We start from the raw sequence: 20,743 nt of genomic DNA on the forward strand, positions 1-20,743 counted from the left end.
TTAGAAATGGAAATTGGGAGGTTGTTTATTTAATGCTGAGGGAAGTGACTGCATGGATTTTCTAATATATCATAGGGCAATACAATTTAAAGCAAATAGAATTATTAGTGGCAAGAAAGAACTTAAAACTCAAATAATGATTATTTTTACAATCTGGGGGTTTTGCATGACCGTTGCATGACCATTTAGTATTTGATAGGTGTGGTTGGACTTGATGACCCGTTGGGTCTTTTCCAACCTGGTGATTCTATGATTCTACGATTCCCACTGAAGAAGCTCAGCAACCATCACTGTGTTTGCAAGAGCTATCGAGAAGCGGCTCAACCCTTTTCTTGCTGTACTGTTCATTAGAAGATTGAAGCCTTCTAATGAAGTTCTCCTGGAGCAGCGTACTTCTGTGCATCTCTGCAAGCTGCATCTGCACAGGAGTCTCTGTTTGGTTACCGGTATCATGTTACTGCTTCACAGGAGCAGCTGAGGGGGGAGTAAACTTGCGTTTACTGCCATAAATAGGTGGTTGCCAAGTTCTGTTAAGTGTCCTTTAAAAATAACTATGCATAATGCCATTTCTAGTAAAATATTGCTACCTTACAGCTTCCACATTAGTGATTTTAAAAAATAATGGGCCTCTGTACTATAAAACTCAATAGTTTCACTGAATTCATACAGTTTTAAATAATATTTCGTGCCAAATCTGGTGGAATGGGATGTGAGGAATTAAGAGTACTTGTTCATGTCTCTAAAAATTAAGAAAATGCATTGTTGAAAGTAAAATGTGTCTTTGTGTATGCTTTTAAATCAAACTTTAAGATTTAAGACAAGCATAAAAGTGTTTTTGTGACCCTCAATTCAGCCTGTTCATGGAATTCTTTATACTTCTATCTCTCATGAGATGATATGTGGAAGTAATTTATTATTTGAGAAGGCTCTGGCAATAATAGAAGAAGAGTAGGTTATTAGTGTTATGTCTGTGTTGTCTTTATCTAATCAAATCCCCTTGAAATAGGTGGTAGGATTTGTTTTTCAGTTGCAGGAGACCTTTATAATTTGATAATGATTTCAGTGACTCAGTCTTTTGAGGGCTGCAGAAAAAGCAGTGAATACGAAATTCCCTTAGAAGTCTGTTTTGTGTATTTATATGGTACTAATGGAGATTGTACAGAGGGAGCTTGAGAGCTCTTGGTTTTATTTCCTTGTACCAGTTAAGACCTTCTGCTTTTGGCACCCCCACTCCTTGCTGCCTCTACTGTGCAGCAGCACAGGGACAGCTGCTTGTTGAGGGGACCCCTGCCCAGAGCAAGGGGAACTGCCCAAAAAAAGGGACTCTAAATTAGATTATTGCCAGGGATTTTATTAAGAACTTTGGTGAGCTGTCTGTGGCAGACTGAAGTTTGACAGCTAAACAAGATACACCTTGCACTAGATTCAGGTTTCCATCTGTCATTTGGCTTGTTCATAGCTGCAGCAAAATTATTTGTGACCTCAGGTTTGCACGGCTGTGAAGTTCCAGGTCAGGAACCACAGAATCATAGGATGGTTTGGGTTGGAAGGGACCTTAAAGCCCATCCAGTTCCAACCCCTGCTCATCCTCCCACTGGATGAGGTTGCTCCACGCCCCATCCAACCTGGCCTTGAACCCCTCCAGGGATGGGGCAGCCACCACTGCTCTGGGCCACCTGGGCCAGGGCCTCCCCTCGCTCATCGTGAAGAATTTCTTCCTAATGTCTAATGTGAATCTTCCCCCTTCCAGTTTATGGCCATCCCCCCTCGTCCTATCGCTACACGCCTGTGTAAAAAGTCCCTCCCCAGCTTTCCTGGAGCCCCTTTCAGCACTGGAAACTGCTCTAAGGTCTCCCCAGAGCCTTCTCTTCTCCAGGCTGAACAACCCCAAGTCTCTCAGCCTGGCCTCGTACGGGAGGTTCTCCAGCCCTCAGACCATCTTTGTGGCCAAATCTGGACTTGCTCCAACAGATCCATGTCCTTCCTATGTTGGGGATTCCAGAACCAGTGTTGCTCTCGTAGAACTTGTAATTTCTCTTTAGGCTTTCTGAGGAGTGCTCTTTCCTTCACTGTGTGAATATTGTCTTCTTTCAGCTGAAACAAAACAGTCTGGGGCGGCAGTTCCGTATCCTGATCAGCAGCTTTTTCCCAGCTGCCTTTCCAAAGGATGGTGCTGAGGATCGCTTCAGAGATAATCTAGGGAGACTAAAACACAGCTGTTTTTTGCAAGTCGGTCTTCTCACAGAGCTCTAATTTACCAGATGCCTGGTACCAAGATGCTTCAGGCTGCTTCATAATAGTATATTAAAATCACAACACTCAAATTATATTACAGTTTTTACTGGCGGGAGGCAGATTTTGCAAGAACCAAATCATCCGTATTGAGATGTGATGTTCATTTAAGAAACCACCACGTAGACTTGGCCTCTGCAGCAGAGCAAGGAGAGAATGAAGATGTAAATTAGTTGCCTAGCTGTCTGCAAATTATTAGGTAGGGTGGAAGTCAAAGAATGAGCAATGATTACAATCTGCAGAGGCTGTGGGACTGTGTAAAGAGACAACGAGCAGAGAAAACTCTCTCTATCATCTTCCTCTCGCTTTTAGGACTCCCAAACAGGCTCCGTAGCCACTCAGCGGCACGACCCCTGCTCGGGTCAGGCCAAATAAGATGCGTGGATGCATTTTAACTGTTAGAGGATTTTTGAGAAGGAATCTGACGAGAGTCTGTTGTCTTGAAATACTTAAATGCTTTGAGAAAGAGATCACAGTGTTGCTAAAAGATCTTTATAATGATGTTATTACCTGCTAACAGAAAGCGAATGTTTAAGAATGTATTTGTAATTAATCTAAAAGTAAAATGAACTGTCACAGGAAATCCAGAGCAGATGAACAAGGCTCTAGGCCAGTGAAGGGTGTTTGATTTTCGGTTGCATAGAGAGTTAAATTGTGTGTGCAGGCTGTTTCTTTTCCAGAGATGAGCCAGCCACCCAGTGGGCTGCAGAATTCCTCAGGCAGTGAGCTGACTCCATTTTTCTCTTATTCCAGACTCAAACTCTTATGCCATAGCCTGTTAAGAGCAATATTAGATACTGGACCATCTGTGTATAAGATTCTGACTTTTTATGTTCCCCTGACTGCTTGATTTGAGGAAACTGTCGTCTGCCTTATTCTCTTCTCCTGCATTTGCTTAGTAATCTCTGCTTTTTCTGTTGCTGATGGAGCCCTGGCCTCACTGGGCTTAGCATTTCCACCCCGTCTTGTGTTTTTTATCCAGCTGCAAGAAGAAACACTAAAGACATGCACCACAGAATTTGTAGTAGCGGAAAACCTTCTGTGGTTTGAAGTAATTGCCAGCGTGGCTGTTGAAGGAATGTATGATGGCTGGACTACTTGCTAGAACTAGTATTGTTAATATAGCTCTGCCTCCTAACTGGAAACAGCTGTGGTCACCTCTGAAATATCAACCTTTTTATAGCAATTTTTATTAAGCTTATTATGAAAAGAGCCATCTAGGCAAAATTACTTCAGAATATACTATTTTTAACACATAACTTTCATTTGCTTCTAGTACAGACGTAGAAGTATTTGGGGTTAGTCCTGTGTTCCGTGCTACCAGCTGCATTCAAAGCTGAGATGTTCCTGCTGGTTTGTAGTGGAACCTGGTAGCACTGACCAGGCAGCCTTTGCCACATGCAAGGATTTGACAGGACTTAGTATGTTTGCTTCTTTTGTTCTACTTGGTTTTTTGGGTTTGGGCTGGGTGGGGTCTTAAAGCCCATCCAGTTCCAACCCCCATAGGAAGGACACTTCCCACTGGATCAGGGGCTCCAAGCCCCATCCAACCTGGCCTTGAACCCCTCCAGGGATGGGGCAGCCACCACTGCTCTGGGCAACCTGGGCCAGGGCCTCCCCACCCTCACAGCAAAATATTTCCTAAGATTTCATCTCACTCTCCCCTGTTTCAGATTTCTTTCCTCCTGTCCTCATTCTGTGTTCCCCTTTACTCCTCAGATCCTCTCTGGTGTGAAGAGTCTTTCCCATTAATTGCCTTTCTCTGTTCTCATCTTAATCAAAAGGACTCCAAAGGACTTAAGCAACACACTGAATGTGGTGTCATATTTTTTGAATCCATGCCTGGGAACAGTGAGGTGTAGCTCCCCGATTATCTCTTGCCAGGTATTAATCACCAGGAAATAGTTAATGCTGTACTTAATGTTTCTAAAGACTGAAATGGCAATGGGGCAAAAGCTACACGTTTTAAATGTGCTTGTGCTTCAGGATGAGGTATTCATACATCTGCTCATTTAGGTCCTAATTGATGTGTAGCACCCATTGTTCTGGGGTTCCAACATGCTGTCAGTCAAACCCATTGTGTGGTTCTCACAGTATCACCCTTACTTTAAACAGTCTAAACAATGTACAGTTTTGGTGAAGGGACTTTGGGCTTGGCTGGCTCTGTCTGAGAGGAAGAGGACCATAATTTTTTTTGTGAATTGGAAGGTCCCACCCACCATGGTTTATAGGCTCCCGATTCCTGTGGTGCTTTGCCTTCTGCCTTGCCACTTGCAATGCCTCATACTCAACTCTTAAAAGCTGTTTTCTCACTAATGAGATGTGAAGTCAGATGTTCATCTTCTAATAAGAAGGATCAAAAAAGCGTTGCCTGGACTTCTTAGCTTGCTGTGAAGACTTGAGATCTCAGGCCAGTAGCCTTCAGGAAAGCTGAAACTTGGCCACAACTCCTGGTCTCAAAATCCCATTCTGAATTCCTGCCTTTGGTTCGAGCTACTGGTTGAAGAGGATAAGGCTGAAATTTCTGGTGGTTGTCTTAGTTTGTTGTTTGTCCGGTGCTTACTCATCAGCTTCCATCAAACATGTTTTCCAGCAGTCCGTGGGGGCCCAGCTTGCCAAGACTGTTTCCCCATGAGTGACCATTTCCCTGTCTGGTTTGTTCTTCGCTGATTGTGTTTGAAGTTACTGACCTTCCAGCATTGTATGACTAACTTCCTTCCTCTGTCCTGGAAGAATTGTAGCTGCGATGACAAGTGAAAGAGAGTGACAAGTTACAGACTGATGTTAAGATCAAATTGAATTAATGACTGCCAGACTGGCATGCGTGGTTTGGAATTGGAGGCTTTCGTTGCACAGTACAGGATGCAGCTGAATGGGATGCCTCTTGCTAGACATTTATTGTTTGTCAAACGTGCAACAATTCTTCAGCCTCTTCCTGGACTGTGAGGTGGATTAGATAACTGCAACCCAACTTGTTCCTCTTGTAAACTGACTGATGTCAGTCTTGAGCAACTTGACTGTAGCTTAGACTTCTGCTCTCAGAAACTATGACGAGTATTTCAGGCAATTTCCATTGGTTTTTCTCTGATGATGTTTTCTCACATTCTGCCTGCTCTGTGACTGAAGAATGAGCTGCTGGAGAATGATTTTGAATTCCAGTATTATGATTGTTTAACTCATCAGAGATGGTAGGGATAGGATGAGGGGGAACAGTTTTGAGCTGCAAGAGGGGAGATTGAGGTGAGATCTTGGGAAGAAATGTTTTGCTGTGAGGGTGGGGAGGCCCTGGCCCAGGTTGCCCAGAGCAGGGGTGGCTGCCCCATCCCTGGAGGGGTTCCAGGCCAGGTTGGATGGGGCTTGGAGCCCCTGATGCAGTGGGAGGTGTCCCTGCCCATGGCAGGGGGTGGAAGCGGGTGGGCTTTGAGGTACCTCCCAACACAAACCATTCCATGATTCTATGTAGATGGGGTACTGGTGTTATACTTTGTGCTGTTACTTTCTAGTGTAACCGTTTTGGTTTCTGGGTGGTAGAGCTTTTTGAGATCGAAGTTCTTCATGGGGTGGATGCAACAGCTCTATGCTCAGCACCAGGTTTGAGGCAGGTATCACCAGCCACAGGAACTACTGATGCAGGGATGAACCTTACGGTATTACTTGCAACGCAGATGCAAATATTCCTTTTGGCATTCTCATGTGCCTTAGAAGGATAAACCTGGACATCCAAAATGCATGTGCAGTCTTTCTGAGTTCAGAAAAAATGTTTAAATGCTCGTCCTGTTCTGAGTCCTGCTGACCTGTTTTAGCAATAAACACAGTAAAGATGTGGTACATCTTCTGATCTAAAAGAAGGAAGGAATGTGGGAAAACAAAGCAATGTTGGATTTCTTCCCTTGAAAAGACCAACGAAAGCACACAACAAAGCTGCGTGCAAGAATGAAAATTACTTCAGGACTGTTGATTAAATGAGCAACAGATCAACTATTTTCTAACTGCAGTACATATGACTTTGCCATGATTGTGCTCTTGCCTTTAAGAACTGCTTAATGACTGAGCTCTCAATCTACAAAAGGAAGGATTGTGAAGATTGTTGTAGTTGGTAGCTTTCTGTCATTTCCACAAGGGGGGCTCTTTTATTAAAGATATAATTTAGTCCTAGTATGCAGGGGAAATAAATAGCACGTGGATTTTAATTTAGAATACAACTTTGAAGGGCAATGAAACAGCAAATGTGGAAATATGCCAGTGGGAAAACAGCCTTACAGGTAGGTGTGTGCATACTTTTCACTTAACAGCTCTTTGGCTTTCACTGCTGTCTTTATTTAAAGAACTTGCCTCAGCACATTCTGTGTGAAAGCCTAAACCAGAAACCATGCACGAGTGTTGCACTACTTGTTCTCATTTTAGCCTTATGTAGTAAACTTTGCTTTCCATCAGCTCTGCAGAAACATGAAATTTGGAGAGGGAAAGAAATGGAAGGAGGGAAAAAAACACATACGAAAAACAAGCTAAAGGTCTTAATAGTAGTGAGGAAGCAAGTGCTGGTTGGAATGCAAAATATAACCTGTCTTTCTTCCTCCACAGGGTTGAAAGATCAACTGACCAAGTAATCAAGCCAGTCAATGTGGAAGCACTGTCAAAGTGGGTTGGGAAGATCCCTGCTGATGTTCTGCAAGACATGCCCGTGATTGCACCCATGCTAGCGAAACTGGGATACGATCCCTATGCCAATCCACCAAATTACGGAAAGCCTGATCAAAAAGTTGTGGAAAACACAAGGAGGGTAAGGCATTCTTGTGTGTTTAATTATTGACCAAATGGGTGTGAGCTACAGAGCAGAAATCTTGTGTTTTGTTTGGGTTTTAAATCTGTTTCTAATACCTTTTGATACTTAGCAGCATGTTCCTTGCCATGATGGGAAGAAGGAAGAATTCTTTGTGACCCTGAGCACTGGAAGTCTGACTCCTGCTGTTTGTCTTCAGTTCGATCCAACTTGCTTTACCCTAACCCCAAGCTTGAGCTGTGTTCTTTGGTGTATGTAGCTGAATCTCTTAGGAATCATCCAGACAGCTGGGGAACTGGTTAGTAGCCGAAAAAAAGCTAGTTTTCTAGCCTAGGCATCACACTCAATTGAGCTCAGCTTTTTATGTATGAGGGCTGGCAGAAGCTCTGTCACCAAATTACACCCCAACTACTTGGTAGAATTTGAAGAGCGACCCGTGGAAGATGGCCCAAGATGATCAAAATGTCAGTTTTTCCAGTTCTTTGCTGCCCTTTGTAGAACAAACAAAAGATGGAGGAGGATCTGGTACTGATTAACCTCAACTTAAGGATTTTAATCAGAATTTAATGTTGTTGGAATTTGAGTAGTTAGGCTATAGAGCTGTTTATCCCTGGAGGTGTCCATTGAAAATCTCATTACCATTGTTGCAAATAAGAATAATTAACTCTTTACTTCTGTTCTTTGGAGAATTAATACTTTATTAAAAGAAGGTGACTTTTGCTGGCGCAACAAAGTAGCCGTTGGAAACATGGAATTAAACAACTTAAAAGGACTCTTCTGGTATCAAAAAAGCTGGTTGCTGTCCTGATGGGCTAGATACTAATGAAAAAAAAACCCCACACTCTTTGTGAAGTGTCTACACTTTTTTTGCATTGTTTCGTTTTAGGAAATGGGAAACTTTGATTAAACAGTTGATCAGGGTATTAAAAGTTGACAGCTGACTATTGGAATAGTTACTAGCTCAGTGTGGAAAAGGTAACCCATCTTTTCTGGTGGGGATAGCGGTTAGCGTTTTATAGGGCTCCTGATACTGTTCTAAAAGGCTCACAAACTTTTCTGCATTCGAGTCAACCCCTTTAAAAAAGAGTGTTCAGAGCCCCGAAACCAAAATCCTCTTGCACCTCCCTGTATGTACTATAAAAGAGTGACTCCAATCCACATTTCCTTTGTAATGCAATAATTTAAGGTTGGTTATCTCTTCCTGATACAATTGAAATAAGTTTTTCCTGTGTGGTGACCTTTCTGAGTCCTGAGTTGGAAGACACTCAAAGATCATAGAGTCCAACTCCTGTCCCTGCACAGGACACCCCAACATTCACACTGTGGGGCTGAGAGCCTTGGCCAAACGCTTCTGGAATATTGTCAGGCTAATAAGCAAAGCCACAAACATACCTTTGAAAAAATTAAATCCTAATTCAAAAGGCTGAAGTGCATTAGAGGCTTTTTTACAAGTTTGCTTTGAAGCTTACTCGCTTTGTTTACTAATATTAAAAATAGCTGTGAGAAACTGGAGGTTACTGTTCTAATAGCTGCTTCAAATATTACAAGCATATGGAACAGTTGCTAATATTTTGACTGTTATTTTAATTCAATAGCTTGACTTGCAGCCCAAGATAGCATTTTAATTTTGTTATTTATTGTATTAGCAAGTAATTTGTTCTTCAACAAAATTACTTCTGCATATAATGTTTGTATAGATTGAATGGAGGAGATGTCCTGAATTAGGACTACAATCCAAAAAAATAACAGGAATAAATGTGGCTAATCTTCAAAACCTGCAATATTCCTTTTGAAACTGGAGAAACGTGAAGCTTTCAGAATGTTATGTACCCCACGGAGCCATTGAAAATGATGGCTCAGATCAGTGTGTGAGTTTGCGTCTGGGCAGCTTGAATTCCTCCCCAGTCGCTTTGCTTTGTTTCCTCCCAGCTGGTTCCCAGCAAATCCCCACGCAGCCCATGGGGTCCCTTATCTTTCTTGGTGATTATGGAAACGCTGATGCCTTGGTTCCTAGGGCTTCAGGACTGAAGGCTTCCCAACTCCCACACCAGTTGGCTGCTGAGGTTGCCTAATTCTCAGCACAGCGGGCTCCTCGCTCGCTCTGGAAGTGCCGGGACGTCATCTCTCTTGTGCAGTAAACTCCCCAAGTGCTGCCACTGAGCTGGGCTGTAGCCCAAGTGAATGTTGAAATAACTCGTATTCTGGTAGCTGATCGGGGAGAGCAGACTCCCCTCTGAAAATGCTTTGTTTTCCTTTATTAATTTTTTTTTAATTTGAAGATGGGGACATATTTCAATGCACATTCAGGTGTCTGGAGAAAGAGGGCTTGGTGAGGAGGAGAAGGAACTGCGATGTGTTAGCCGGGACAGCACACACTGCCCGGTGGGATTCACTTTCTCTCCTTTGAACATCTGCTCATTTATTTCTTACTACTGCAGCTTGAGGAAGGGTCGTTTATTTAATTAAATATATATATATTTCTTGATCTAGATTTTTCCAGCCCTAAGGAACTAGCATTTGGCAAGTCCAGTGTGTTTCTGCATGCTCTTAGATGGTGGATTTGTAAATCATAGAATCATAGAATAACCAGGTTGGAATGATCCCCCAGGATCATTGAGTCCAACCATTCCCATCAATCACTAACCCATGTCCCTCAGCACCTCGTCCACCCGTCCCTTAAACCCCTCCAGGGAAGGGGACTCAACCCCCTCCCTGGGCAGCCTCTGCCAGGGACCAATGACCCTTTCTGTGAAATGTTTTTTCCTAATGTCCAGCCTGAACCTCCCCTGGCGGAGCTTGAGGCCATTTCCTCTTGTCCTGTCCCCTGTCACTTGACTGTAGCTCTACTGTTGTTCTCGCTCTCTTTTTCCATGGCTTCACCTGGCATAGTCTTTCAGAGAATATTGTACTGGGCACATTTTTGGAGATAAAGCTGTCCAAGTAAAATATTTCCAAAGTTACTCTTTAGTACAGAATAAGAATATATAGAAATACTCTATTTATTGCTTCACTTTGTGTTTGGAAGCTACTCCAGTGCATTCGTGGTCACCGAGAACTTTAAACTGAGCTTAAAACTTGAATTTTATTCACTGAAAACAGATAAAGCTTAGACTTCTAAAGATGAGCTGTATTGTGTTAATATAGTAATCCTTGGAGTGACCAACCTGAAATCGTGTTGAATTATCTGATGCTCACTGCTCCGAGGAGCATTGGGGTTTGTTAGCCTGTTTGAAACAGTGTGAGACAGACAGAAACTTCAGACAGAGGGAGTTGCCCCTGTCCTGCAAACAAAGCAATAGGAAGGGTGAAGGACTAATTTTATTTTTTTTTTGGGTTGTTTTGAAAGGGGCGTTTTCCAGTTTTGGGAGGGGTACATAATGCTGGCTTAAATTGTGGAGGTTGCAACAACGGGGTGGAAGCCCAACAACGCTGAAATTACTGGCAGGGGAGATTCTGGCTCCACCTAAAGATGGAACAGCACTGTCTCATCTATTTTATTGCTATCAGTTACATTAAAAAACAAATCAGTTCTTGTTGTTATGGCCAGTCTTTGTTTTTTATGATTAAAAGCACTTTAATACTGCATATACAAAATCATAAAGGTAAACAAAAAAATCATGAAAGAATGAAAAATGAAAATTGGTTGGGGTGCAAAACATATTCGTAGGTTGAAAGCCTCATCTGCATGCAGACAGTTCAGTATTTCATTGCCCAGTTGTAGAGGGTAAATTCAAAATATTCCAAACTTTAAACAGCATGATGCCTTTGTTGTAAGAAGTGCTTACACGCTGCTGTAGAGCTGCGTTTATCCTACACTGCACTGACTGCAAAGTCTTACGATTTCTTGGAAGAGACTACGAATCAGACTGAACAGTGACAATGCTGTGCAGCAATTTCAGAGCTGCTGCTGTCTGTCCCGTCAGTGTGAGGGTGCCTAAAATAAGGGGTAGTACAGGAGAAAAATGGAAAGGAATGGCTAGCGTGGTGCAAAATAGGAGCTTCCTCTAAGCTTCCTAAGCAGTTAAGTCCTGTTCTTGTTTTCCTTTTTCCTCTTTTTTCCTTTTCTGTCCCCTGCTGGTGACTTGCCTATGTACAGGTTAAAGAGATCTTTTTCTTCAGTCTGGAAACAAAGTGATGATTCTCACCAGCTGCAGTACAGTGCTTGAAATAGAATGGCTTTGTTCTTGTAGGTGATGTGAGGAAAACAATGCCCTCTGCTAAATTTGGGGTTTTCACTCTGTTTCCTGCCTAGGATACCAAAATGGTTGGGTTGGTTTTCTGTTCTCCTGTAATATGGCACAAAAATAGTAAGATGCAACCAGGCTTTGTACTTAGTTTGTCATCTTAGTCCTGGTTTGTTTTAGGAAGTAGTAGAATGTGAAGCTAACTTCATCTCTTCTTATGTTGGTCTCCAAGTGCTTTGAGGTGTTAGGAGACAAGACAGCTCTGACAGTACCTGTGCTGGTAAAGCACAGATCCAGCACGGTGTAACAGATCATTCTGATGTTTGCAGTAACAAAGCCATTAACCTTTTGTTTATCTGTTTTATGCTAGTCCCAACGGTGTTATCTTTTAGGACACTTTATCTTGTCTCGGTTAAGGACCCCAGAGCAGAGACAGCAAGGTCTGAGTGGTGATGATCCGATCTCTGCATGTGACCTCCTCCAGAGGCACCTTCTGTTACGCAGTGGCTGCAGAGCTGCGCTGTCTTGTGTTCTGCTTGTGAGTCTGTTGCTGGTCTGTTCATTTTGTTATAATGTTTGCAAGGGTCCCTTCCTTGTAGACACAGAAATAACTACTACCCCCTCTAGAATTTTAGCGAATTCTGCATCCTGAACATAAAGGACAATAACAGCCTGTAACTAAAATGGGATTTCATCTGTAAATGACGCAGAAAATGCAAATAATGACACTGTCTGAACTGGTAGCCCAGTCACTGTATGGTGAATTACAAAAGTAGAATCTCCCCACGATAGAACAGTGTCTGATATGTCTTTATCAACATTGTAAGTTTGTGTAAAAGCGTATGTCAGCAGTTTAACAGAATATCCCGAAAGCGGAGAACAGTTCGAAACTGCAAGGCTCTAACTTATGCCCAGTAGAAACTGGCTTATTGTTATATTATCATTGGCAAAATCCTTTCCTTTCACATCTGTAATGTATTACATCAGATTTTCTTTGGCACGTACTTCCCACTAAGTGAATTTGTGTGCTTGGAATACATATTCCAGTCATTTCTTTTAACTTCATGAAGTTGGGTTCCTTGCCCTGGAGAGATCAGGAGACGGAAGCGTACAGAACTCTTATCAAAAAAGCTATGGTTTTCAGCATGTCTGTTTAAATACGCGTGGCTGCTTCTAATCACATCCGAAAGCTGTTATCCATCTCTGGTTTATGTTCTGTTGATGGTATTTTCTGAAGTAATAGAGGACAAAACAGTTCTACTGACCCCTGTTTCTGCCTGTTTTAAATTGTGAGGAAATGTCTCCTGCTGTTAAGAGTCGAGACATGACAATTGTGATGTCAAGACTTTTTATTTGAGGTTTTAAAGATAGAATCAATCCATGATAAAGGGTGCGAAGTGTATTTATATTGATGCGTGAGAATAACCAACAACAGACTTCCTCGGTGTCCTTGAAATTTAATGCTCTTTTTAGTGCATATTTCTTCTAGCATGTGGATTCCCCAGTGCATTGTTTTTCTCCATAGGTGCTGACATCTTTTTGTTTTAAAAACAACCCCAATTATAGAATCATAGAATAGTTTGGGTTGGAAGGGACCTCAAAGCCCATCCAGTCCCACCCCTGCCATGGGCAGGGACACCTCCCACTGGATCAGGGACTCCAAGCCCCATCCAACCTGGCCTTCAACACCCCCAGGGATGGGGCAGCCACAGCTTCGCTGGGCAACCTGTTCCAGTGTCTCATCACTCTCATGGTGAAGAAATTCCTCCTTACGTCTAGTCTAAATCCCTCTCCAGTTTATACCCATTGCCCCTCATCGTGTCACTCCAAGCCTTTGTGAACAGTCCCTTCTGAATTTTCTTGTAGCCCCTTCAGGTACTGTAAGGTCACTATAAGGTCTCATCGTAGCCTTCTCTTCTCCAGGCTGAACACCCCCAACTCTCTCAGCCTTATGCATATATGTGATTCGTGAGGCACACAGAGTTGTTAACAAACAGAATACAAAATCAGGTGTGGTTGCAGGCTGCCTTTTGGCAGACATTCTTGGGCCTGTCTAAAATCCTGCTCTTTGTGTTGTTCCTACTGGGTAAATATTTACGTCTCAGATGTCCCTTTTCTTGGCAATTCCAGCAAAGAGCTGAAGAATTGTGTAAGCCTTGTGAGCTGCCAAAGAAGTTGAGGAAAGTCTGATAGAGCAAGACCAAGGGTATCTCCGTGTACTGGGTATCAAGGATTGTTTCTGCTCTGCTTCCGCCAGTGTTCCTTTTTGGTTTTGACAACATCAATAGCCTTATACTCAGCAACTTTGATGTTTTGAAAATCTACCAAACCCAAGTGCACTTAGTGGCAGGATAACTTTTAGACCAAAAGACCCATTATCTCTGTGGACAGGAACTGACCAAATCGAACACGACTCTTTCTAAACTAGGCTTGAAAGTGGGTGGAAAGGAGTGCCTTAATCTTCTATAAAGGTGAATTGTAGGTTACGCTTCTGAGTTACACTTCTGTTCTTAAGTTTCCCTTGTGTATTTATAAGGGTTTTCTCAGGCAACTGGATGTAAAACTTGTTTTCTGATCTCGTTTTCAGAATATTATGCATTTAGTTTGGCTGTAAGAATGTGGTTTTGTTTTGTTTTTTTTCTAATAGAACACTTTGAATAGTGCCAGCACTGAATAACAGACTGACACAGACTTCAGATTCCACATACCCCCACTTGGAAATCCATTTGGACTTGCAAAATAAATCCCTGAAAAATGGTAAACACCATTTCTGCTCAATTTTAATGAATTCTTGCTCAGTCTGGAAGGCATTCCAGTGTTCCGCTTCTGCCTTTCTGCTGCCACTCTCTGAATAATGTGTTTTAGGCTTAGAAATTGGTCAGAAAAGAATTTTGAATCTAAAACCTCATAATGTCTTTGGCTGCAGATGGAGTAATTGTTTTGTAGAATTTCTGGATTGCAGTTGATCCCTGGGTTTTGATTCAAAAAGGACCGCTTACTGGTTTTGGGACTACTCTAAACCAGTCTCCGGGCAGTCTCAATCTTGACAAAACTAGCATTCAAGGTAATGTCAGTTCTGAATCGTAATCAGGGAGATTTGCGTGTTAAACCTAATTTTGGGTCTGTCCTTGGTTAGATTTGCCTTTGTAAACTGTGGTGTTTAAACTGTGGTATTTCGTGTGAATATAATAGCAAATGACCCGAAATATTATCTTTGAAGGTTATGACGTTAGTGCCATTATTTTTGTTAACGTTGTTGATGGATGAATGCCCTTGGTTTATCCACTGTTAGGTGCTTATTAGGAGAAAGCGCTGTTCCTTTAAAGGACATTCCAGTGGTGAGGGGTTTGGAGCAGGCAAATTTATATAGAGATGCATAATATAAAGAGTAGACCCAGTCACAATAGCAGGAGAAGGAAATTAGACAGACTCCAGAGAGACAACCATCGGTTTAGTCTCTTTGGTTCTGAATCAGTCCCAAGGTACCATTGTCATTATTAACTGTTTTTAAGAATTCCCGGAAAATAGCTGTCGTGGTTTGCCAGAAGAGGTGAAGAAGCCAGTCTGTTTCTCCCAATGTCAGCACTAGGCTCATAAAAGATGCTGTTTCTTCTTGTGAACCTTGCGGAGGTTGTTCTGGAGCATTTTTTGATGCGATAATATTGCTGATTTGTAACTGCCATTTCTGCTCTCTAGAACACAGCCTGCATTTTAATGACTTGGTTAAAAGCTGAAAATATGAAATGCTCTCCTTCATTTATAAATATTTATAGTACATTGAGGCTTCAGTAAGCCACAGGCTGAATTTCTGACCAGTGTGGCTTTCATTAAGGTTTCCATGGGAATGGCAGTACCCCCAGCTGAATATAAATGAGAGCTGTGCCTATCATTTTAAATCTGCCTTTCTGTTTTATCATGGAATGTCAGAAGGAACAGGGTTCCGCAATGCATGTGTATAACAATTCCTACTCTTATGTTGCGGCTTAGAGAAGCCTTGTTGTTCGGCCGTGTGATGAGAGCTGCCAGCTCCCAAGTTCACTCCACGTGAGTCATGGTTTAACACTGCAGGCTTGTTTTGGGGTGAGGCATCCTACAGGCAGGAAATTCTGAGCTGACTCAGCTGCCGGCCTGGGTCACTGCAGCGTTCTGACGAGAGGACTACGTCTTTGTATTCTGGGTACCAGTCCGTAGGAAATCAGAGAAAATGGACATTGTTAATAAAGCATCTCTTGACCACCCCCTGCCATGGGCAGGGACACCTCCCACTGGATCAAGGGCTCCAAGCCCCATCCAACCTGGCCTTGAACCCCTCCAGGGATGGGGCAGCCACCACTGCTCTGGGCAACCCTGGGCCAGGGCCTCCCCACCCTCACAGTGATGAAATTCTATCTTATGTCTAGCCTAAATCTGCCCCTCTACAGTTTATACCCATTGCCCCTTGTCCTATCACTCCAAGCCTTTATAAACAGTTCCTCTTGAGCTTTCTTGTAGCCCCTTCAGGTTCTGGAAGGTCACTATAAGGTCTCCTCGGAGCCTTCTCTTCTCCAGGCTAAACAACATGGAGCAAACCTCTCTCAGCCTCTCCTTGTATGGGAGGTGCTCCAAAAATGTCTTCCTTTGACACAGCATGCAGACTCCGAGCAAGGCTTTAGTGTGGCCCCATTTTGATTTTATGGCTTTATAGAACTGTTCCAAGTACAAAAATTTTGTGTGATTACAGACAGCTACATAAGCCTACAAAGAAATAATGATTTTAGGGCGTTCAGGCTTTTTGGTTCAGCAGAAAGGATGGCAAAACTCTTCAAGTTGTCTTCCTCCCTTGCCAAAAAAGCCTTAATAATACAGAGTACTTTTTTCCCCCTTTGAAACGTATTCCGGTTTAATCTCGGAAGTAAACAGCTTTTAAGAAGTATCCTCTAGAGGGAAGCAAATATATTGCCAAATTATTTCCTAGTTGGTCAGATAGTAGAAACACTTGTTTGGTGTGGCCATTGCAGTGTTTGAGAATGTTTATTGCTTGCTTCTTCTTCAAACAGCCTGGTTCCAGAAGTAATATTGTATTCTAAGAGATGGGAAATTGTGGTAATGACAAGCTCTCATGAACTCTGGCTGATAGTGAGGCTGCAGTTGTAGAAATTCATAATGCTGTGTAAGAGTTGCTGGTGGTACCTTTGTGACAGCCCTCCTAGTAAGTGGAGCTCTTCTGTACTTGGATATAGAATCATAGAATAACCAGGTTGGTAGAGACCCACCGGATCATCGAGTCCAACCATTCCCATCAATCACTAAACCATGTCCCTCAGCACCTCGTCCACCTGTCCCTTAAACCCCTCCAGGGAAGGGGACTCAACCCCCTCCCTGGGCAGCCTCTGCCAGTGCCCAATGACCCTTTCTGTGAAGAATTTTTTCCTAATGTGAAGCTGTTAAATGTGTATGTCAGTACAGGAAAGGACTATCCCACTGATTTGGGATTTTTTTAAACATTTCTGATGATGAAAAGCAAATTAGTGACTAAGTGGTGGGAGAATAATAAAGGAAAACTTTGGTGTCCTCCCTCTGGGAGCTGGGCTGGTGTGTATGTGGGTACAGTCGATGGGGGAAGGAGCTCAGTGCGTGACCCACACAAGGGTTTGCTGTGTGACTCAGACTGATGTGGGTGCTTGGGGAAAACCGCTGCTAAGATATGTATCCGTTACAATGGGATCTGTGTGTCTTTAAAGATCAAAGCAAAATATAAACTTTCCTCATACCTCAAAATTACGCCAGCTAGCTGTGTAGAATAAAGAGATATATATGTGAAAAGCAGGGTGAAGGAGATACCAGTACTCCTCAAGGGTCGACTGTTTTAGAGAATTGAAAGCTAAGTTATTACATTTTCAGACTTTGTTGTTGTTTCCATAAACTATATGAAAGCTAACAGAACTTTCCTTTGACAGCTAGCAAAGGGGGATCAGTTGTTCTGGTGTGATATTCCCATTTGCATAAATGATAGTATTTCTCATCTACAAAATGTTTATGATGTAACAAATGAAAATATTGTATTATGTGGATGTAGTCTTCTTGGACTTTAGTAAAGTCTTTGATACAGTTTCTCATAGCATTCTGCTTCGGAAACTGTCACCTCTGGTCTGGACAGGTGCACACTCTCCTGGCTGGAAAACTGGTTGAAAGACCAGGCCCAGAGAGTGGTGGGAAATGGAGTTAACTCCAGCTGGAGGCCAGTGACAAGTGGGGTTCCCCAGGGCTCAGTGCTGGGTCCAGCCCTGTTCAATGTCTTTATCAATGACCTGGATGAAGGCATCGAGTGCACCCTTAGCAAGTTTGCAGATAACACTAAGCTGGGTGGAAGTGTCGATCTGCTGGAGGGTCGGGAGGCTCCAAAGGGATCTGAACAGGCTGGACCGCTGGGCTGAGACCAATGGGATGAGGTTTAACAAGGCCAAATGCCGGGTCCTGCACTTGGGGCACAACAACCCTGAGCAGCTACAGACTAGGAGAAGTCTGGCTGGAAAGCTGCCTGGAGGAGAGGGACCTGGGGTTGTTGGTTGACAGCGACTGAACATGAGCCAGCAGTGGCCCAGGTGGCCAAGAAGGCCAATGGCATCTTGGCTTGGATCAGACACGGCGTGGCCAGCAGGTCCAGGGAGGTTCTTCTCCCTCTGGACTCAGCACTGGTGAGACCGCTCCTCGAATCCTGTGTTCAGTTCTGGGCCCCTCACCACAAGAAGGATGTTGAGGCTCTGGAGCGAGTCCAGAGAAGAGCAACGAAGCTGATGAGGGGGCTGGAGAACAAGTCTTACGAGGAGCGGCTGAGAGAGCTGGGGGTGTTTAGCCTGGAGAAGAGGAGGCTGAGGGGAGACCTCATTGCTCTCTCCAACTGCCTGAAAGGAGGTTGTGGAGAGGAGGGAGCTGGGCTCTTCTCCCAAGTGACAGGGGACAGGACGAGAGGGAATGGCCTCAAGCTCCACCAGGGGAGGTTCAGGCTCGGCATAAGGAAAAAATTCTTCACTGGAAGGGTCATTGGGCAATGGAACGGTCTGCCCAGGGAGGTGGTTGACTCGCCTTCCCTGGAGGTATTTAAGGTGCGGGTGGATGAGGTGCTGAGAGGCATGGTTTAGAGATTGGTGGGAATGGTTGGACTCGATGATCCAGTGAGTCTCTTCCAACCTGGTGATTCTATGATATGTGACATTTGCTGAGCTTCTAAACTGTAAAACATTAAATGAATGTTGTTTGTTTGCTGGCTGATGTATCAGCTCTGATAGTCCATGAGATCGTGACAGGTAGCTCTTTTGGAAGACTTTTAATCATAAATTGTAATTAAGCCCAAAGGGAACTTTACTGGAGGCGCTAAAATGTGAAGCAACAGATTTGTTATATATAACTTCAAAAAAGTACATGTTGTAGCCACTCATTCCTAACAGATTTAATCATCCTGTTAAAAATCTTTTTCTAAAAGCATCGTGGATGGGTTACACAGCACTTGGTTAATCATGCAATAATACGAGTGACAGCCTTACTGTTTAAACACAAACAGGTCAGAGTGGTGAGGACAGAGCAAGACTTGGATGGAGTGTGCAGCTGTAGAACAGCTTCAGACAGCCACGCCTCATGAATTATACTTGCTTTTACAGACAGATTGTGTTCAGTTTAGGCAGATCTGTTTTAGCACTACTGCATGCTAATAACCTTGAAGAATCCTTTTTTTTTCTAACAAACTTTTGTATTTCAAACAGTAGTGAATGCAAATTTTGAGTAATATATTGGGGTTTTGTTTTTCCAGGTCTATAAAGGTGAATTTCAGCTTCCTGACTTTCTTAAAGAAGTGCCCCAGGTACAGTATTGGATTCATTTCCTCTTTGCGGGTGTGCAGGCAAGTTAGTGTGCAACCAGTCTTCATAAACCACTTCATAAACTTAGTTTTGTAATAGACTAGGTGACTGGAGATAAGAGAATAGCTTCTCCATGAGATGGAATCTTGGTGCTCTCGCACTCAGGAGTTCCAAGCCACTTTTGAGTGTTACTCCAGTGTTAAACAGTTTGGTGCTGACGGAATATGGCTGTGAAACTCAAGGATTGACTCTTCTGTGTAGACCAAACCGCAAAGCTTCTTATTGGTAGAGAAGTGTTATCTGCTGTTGCCTTGCGTGGAAAGGTTTAAAGGAAGTATCGTACAGAAAGCAGGGATAAATAAGGAGAGATTTCTAAAAAGAAATAGTGCTGTGTCAGACAAACAGTTCAGGGATCGATTGTGACGGTGTGATGGTGTAATAATCAAGTGAGCTATTGAACTTCAGATTTTACTGAGAATTCATAATCTGGTGCCTTTCAAATGCTTTTGCCATCTGCTCTCAAAGGGACCGAACCTTTGCAAGAGGGGCTGAAAAGGCAAAATTCTTATTGTGGAGCACTCAGACTGCAGGATCCTGATACCTGCTCCCAGCCATGCGGATGTGTGGGAGCTGTGCTTCCAGCCTCATGCCCTTTCATTATGTAGACAGGAGGGAACGGGTTTGGGCTGTAGCCACTGGCCCAGGAGTTCCGTTTGGAAAGTGGCATCTCTTGCTGCTGTAGCTCTTCTGTGTCTCCTGAAGGGAGCAGAGCAGACAAGATGAACTTGTTCCATGGAGCTGCTTTGGGAGTGCTCCAGTGCTATAGCTTGAAAGGCTTCTCTGTGTTGGGATTTTTCTCCTTTTTTGTTTGTGTTGCGTTTTTTTTTTTTCCTCTCCCATGTGCAGTGAAATGAATTCTTCCTCCCATAGCCTTGCGGATGGAAGCTCTGCTAATCCAGCCATGAAAAATCCGAGCAGACGAGCTAGACAGGGACAAATAATTTATCAGAGAAATAACAAAAAGTTATCACTTAAATGAAACTTCATATGAAACAAGTAGAACATGTAGCAATTGGCTTTGTTTTCTTGGGTAAGAGCTGCTCAGCTGGGCTCGTAAGAGTATCAGGTTTTGTAGGCTGGATGATTAGATGGCATTTAGACGTTTGCCATCTGAGTGCTCTCTGCATTATGGTTCATCGCTGTTCCTGTCTTGAGTTGTGCTGAAGTAAAGCCAGGTAGAAAAATACTTGGGTTTTCTTTCAATTTCTCCTGCTCTACAGGAGCACAGCCTTGCAGAATTGGGAGACAAAGCATTTTTAGGGGCGCTCTACCTCCAGAATTGTGTATCTCTGGTTGCGTTACTTTATATTTCTATGCAATTTCCCATCCTTACTGATATGTACAGAAGTTAATTTAGATAAACCTAAGTGTATTTAGCCTATCAAAAGTAAAATAATTTGACGTTTACTTTTAAAGAAAAAAAGCACTAATGGCACAAGCTTTCTTGACTTTGGATCACCAGTATTAGGAAGGGACTGTTTGATTGTGACATGTTAGATGTAGAGATTGAAGAATACACAGGGGAATCTACCACGTGCAAATGAAGCATTTTGACTTCTTCCATTCATTCCAACAAAAATTAATTTATTAAAAAG

General features: G+C 43.0%; 1 protein-coding gene across 5 annotated transcripts in view; it reads left to right on the forward strand.

The window, feature by feature from the left end:
- Positions 1-20,743, forward strand: part of TPST1 (tyrosylprotein sulfotransferase 1) — a 54,651-nt gene that overhangs the window by 31,003 nt on the left and 2,905 nt on the right. For all 5 annotated transcript variants that reach the window (XR_011338915.1, XR_011338914.1, XR_011338916.1 and 2 more), the window contains exons 3-4: positions 6,874-7,072; positions 19,040-19,090. Coding sequence is in view for 2 of the 5 variants with exons in the window: in XM_069873988.1 (XP_069730089.1) it covers positions 6,874-7,072; positions 19,040-19,090 (250 nt within the window). In the remaining 3 variants the exon portion in view is untranslated. The remainder of the gene's footprint in view (positions 1-6,873; positions 7,073-19,039; positions 19,091-20,743) is intronic.

Source organism: Phaenicophaeus curvirostris, chromosome 21 (genome assembly GCF_032191515.1).
Source record: "Phaenicophaeus curvirostris isolate KB17595 chromosome 21, BPBGC_Pcur_1.0, whole genome shotgun sequence".
NCBI classification, from domain to species: domain Eukaryota; kingdom Metazoa; phylum Chordata; class Aves; order Cuculiformes; family Cuculidae; genus Phaenicophaeus; species Phaenicophaeus curvirostris.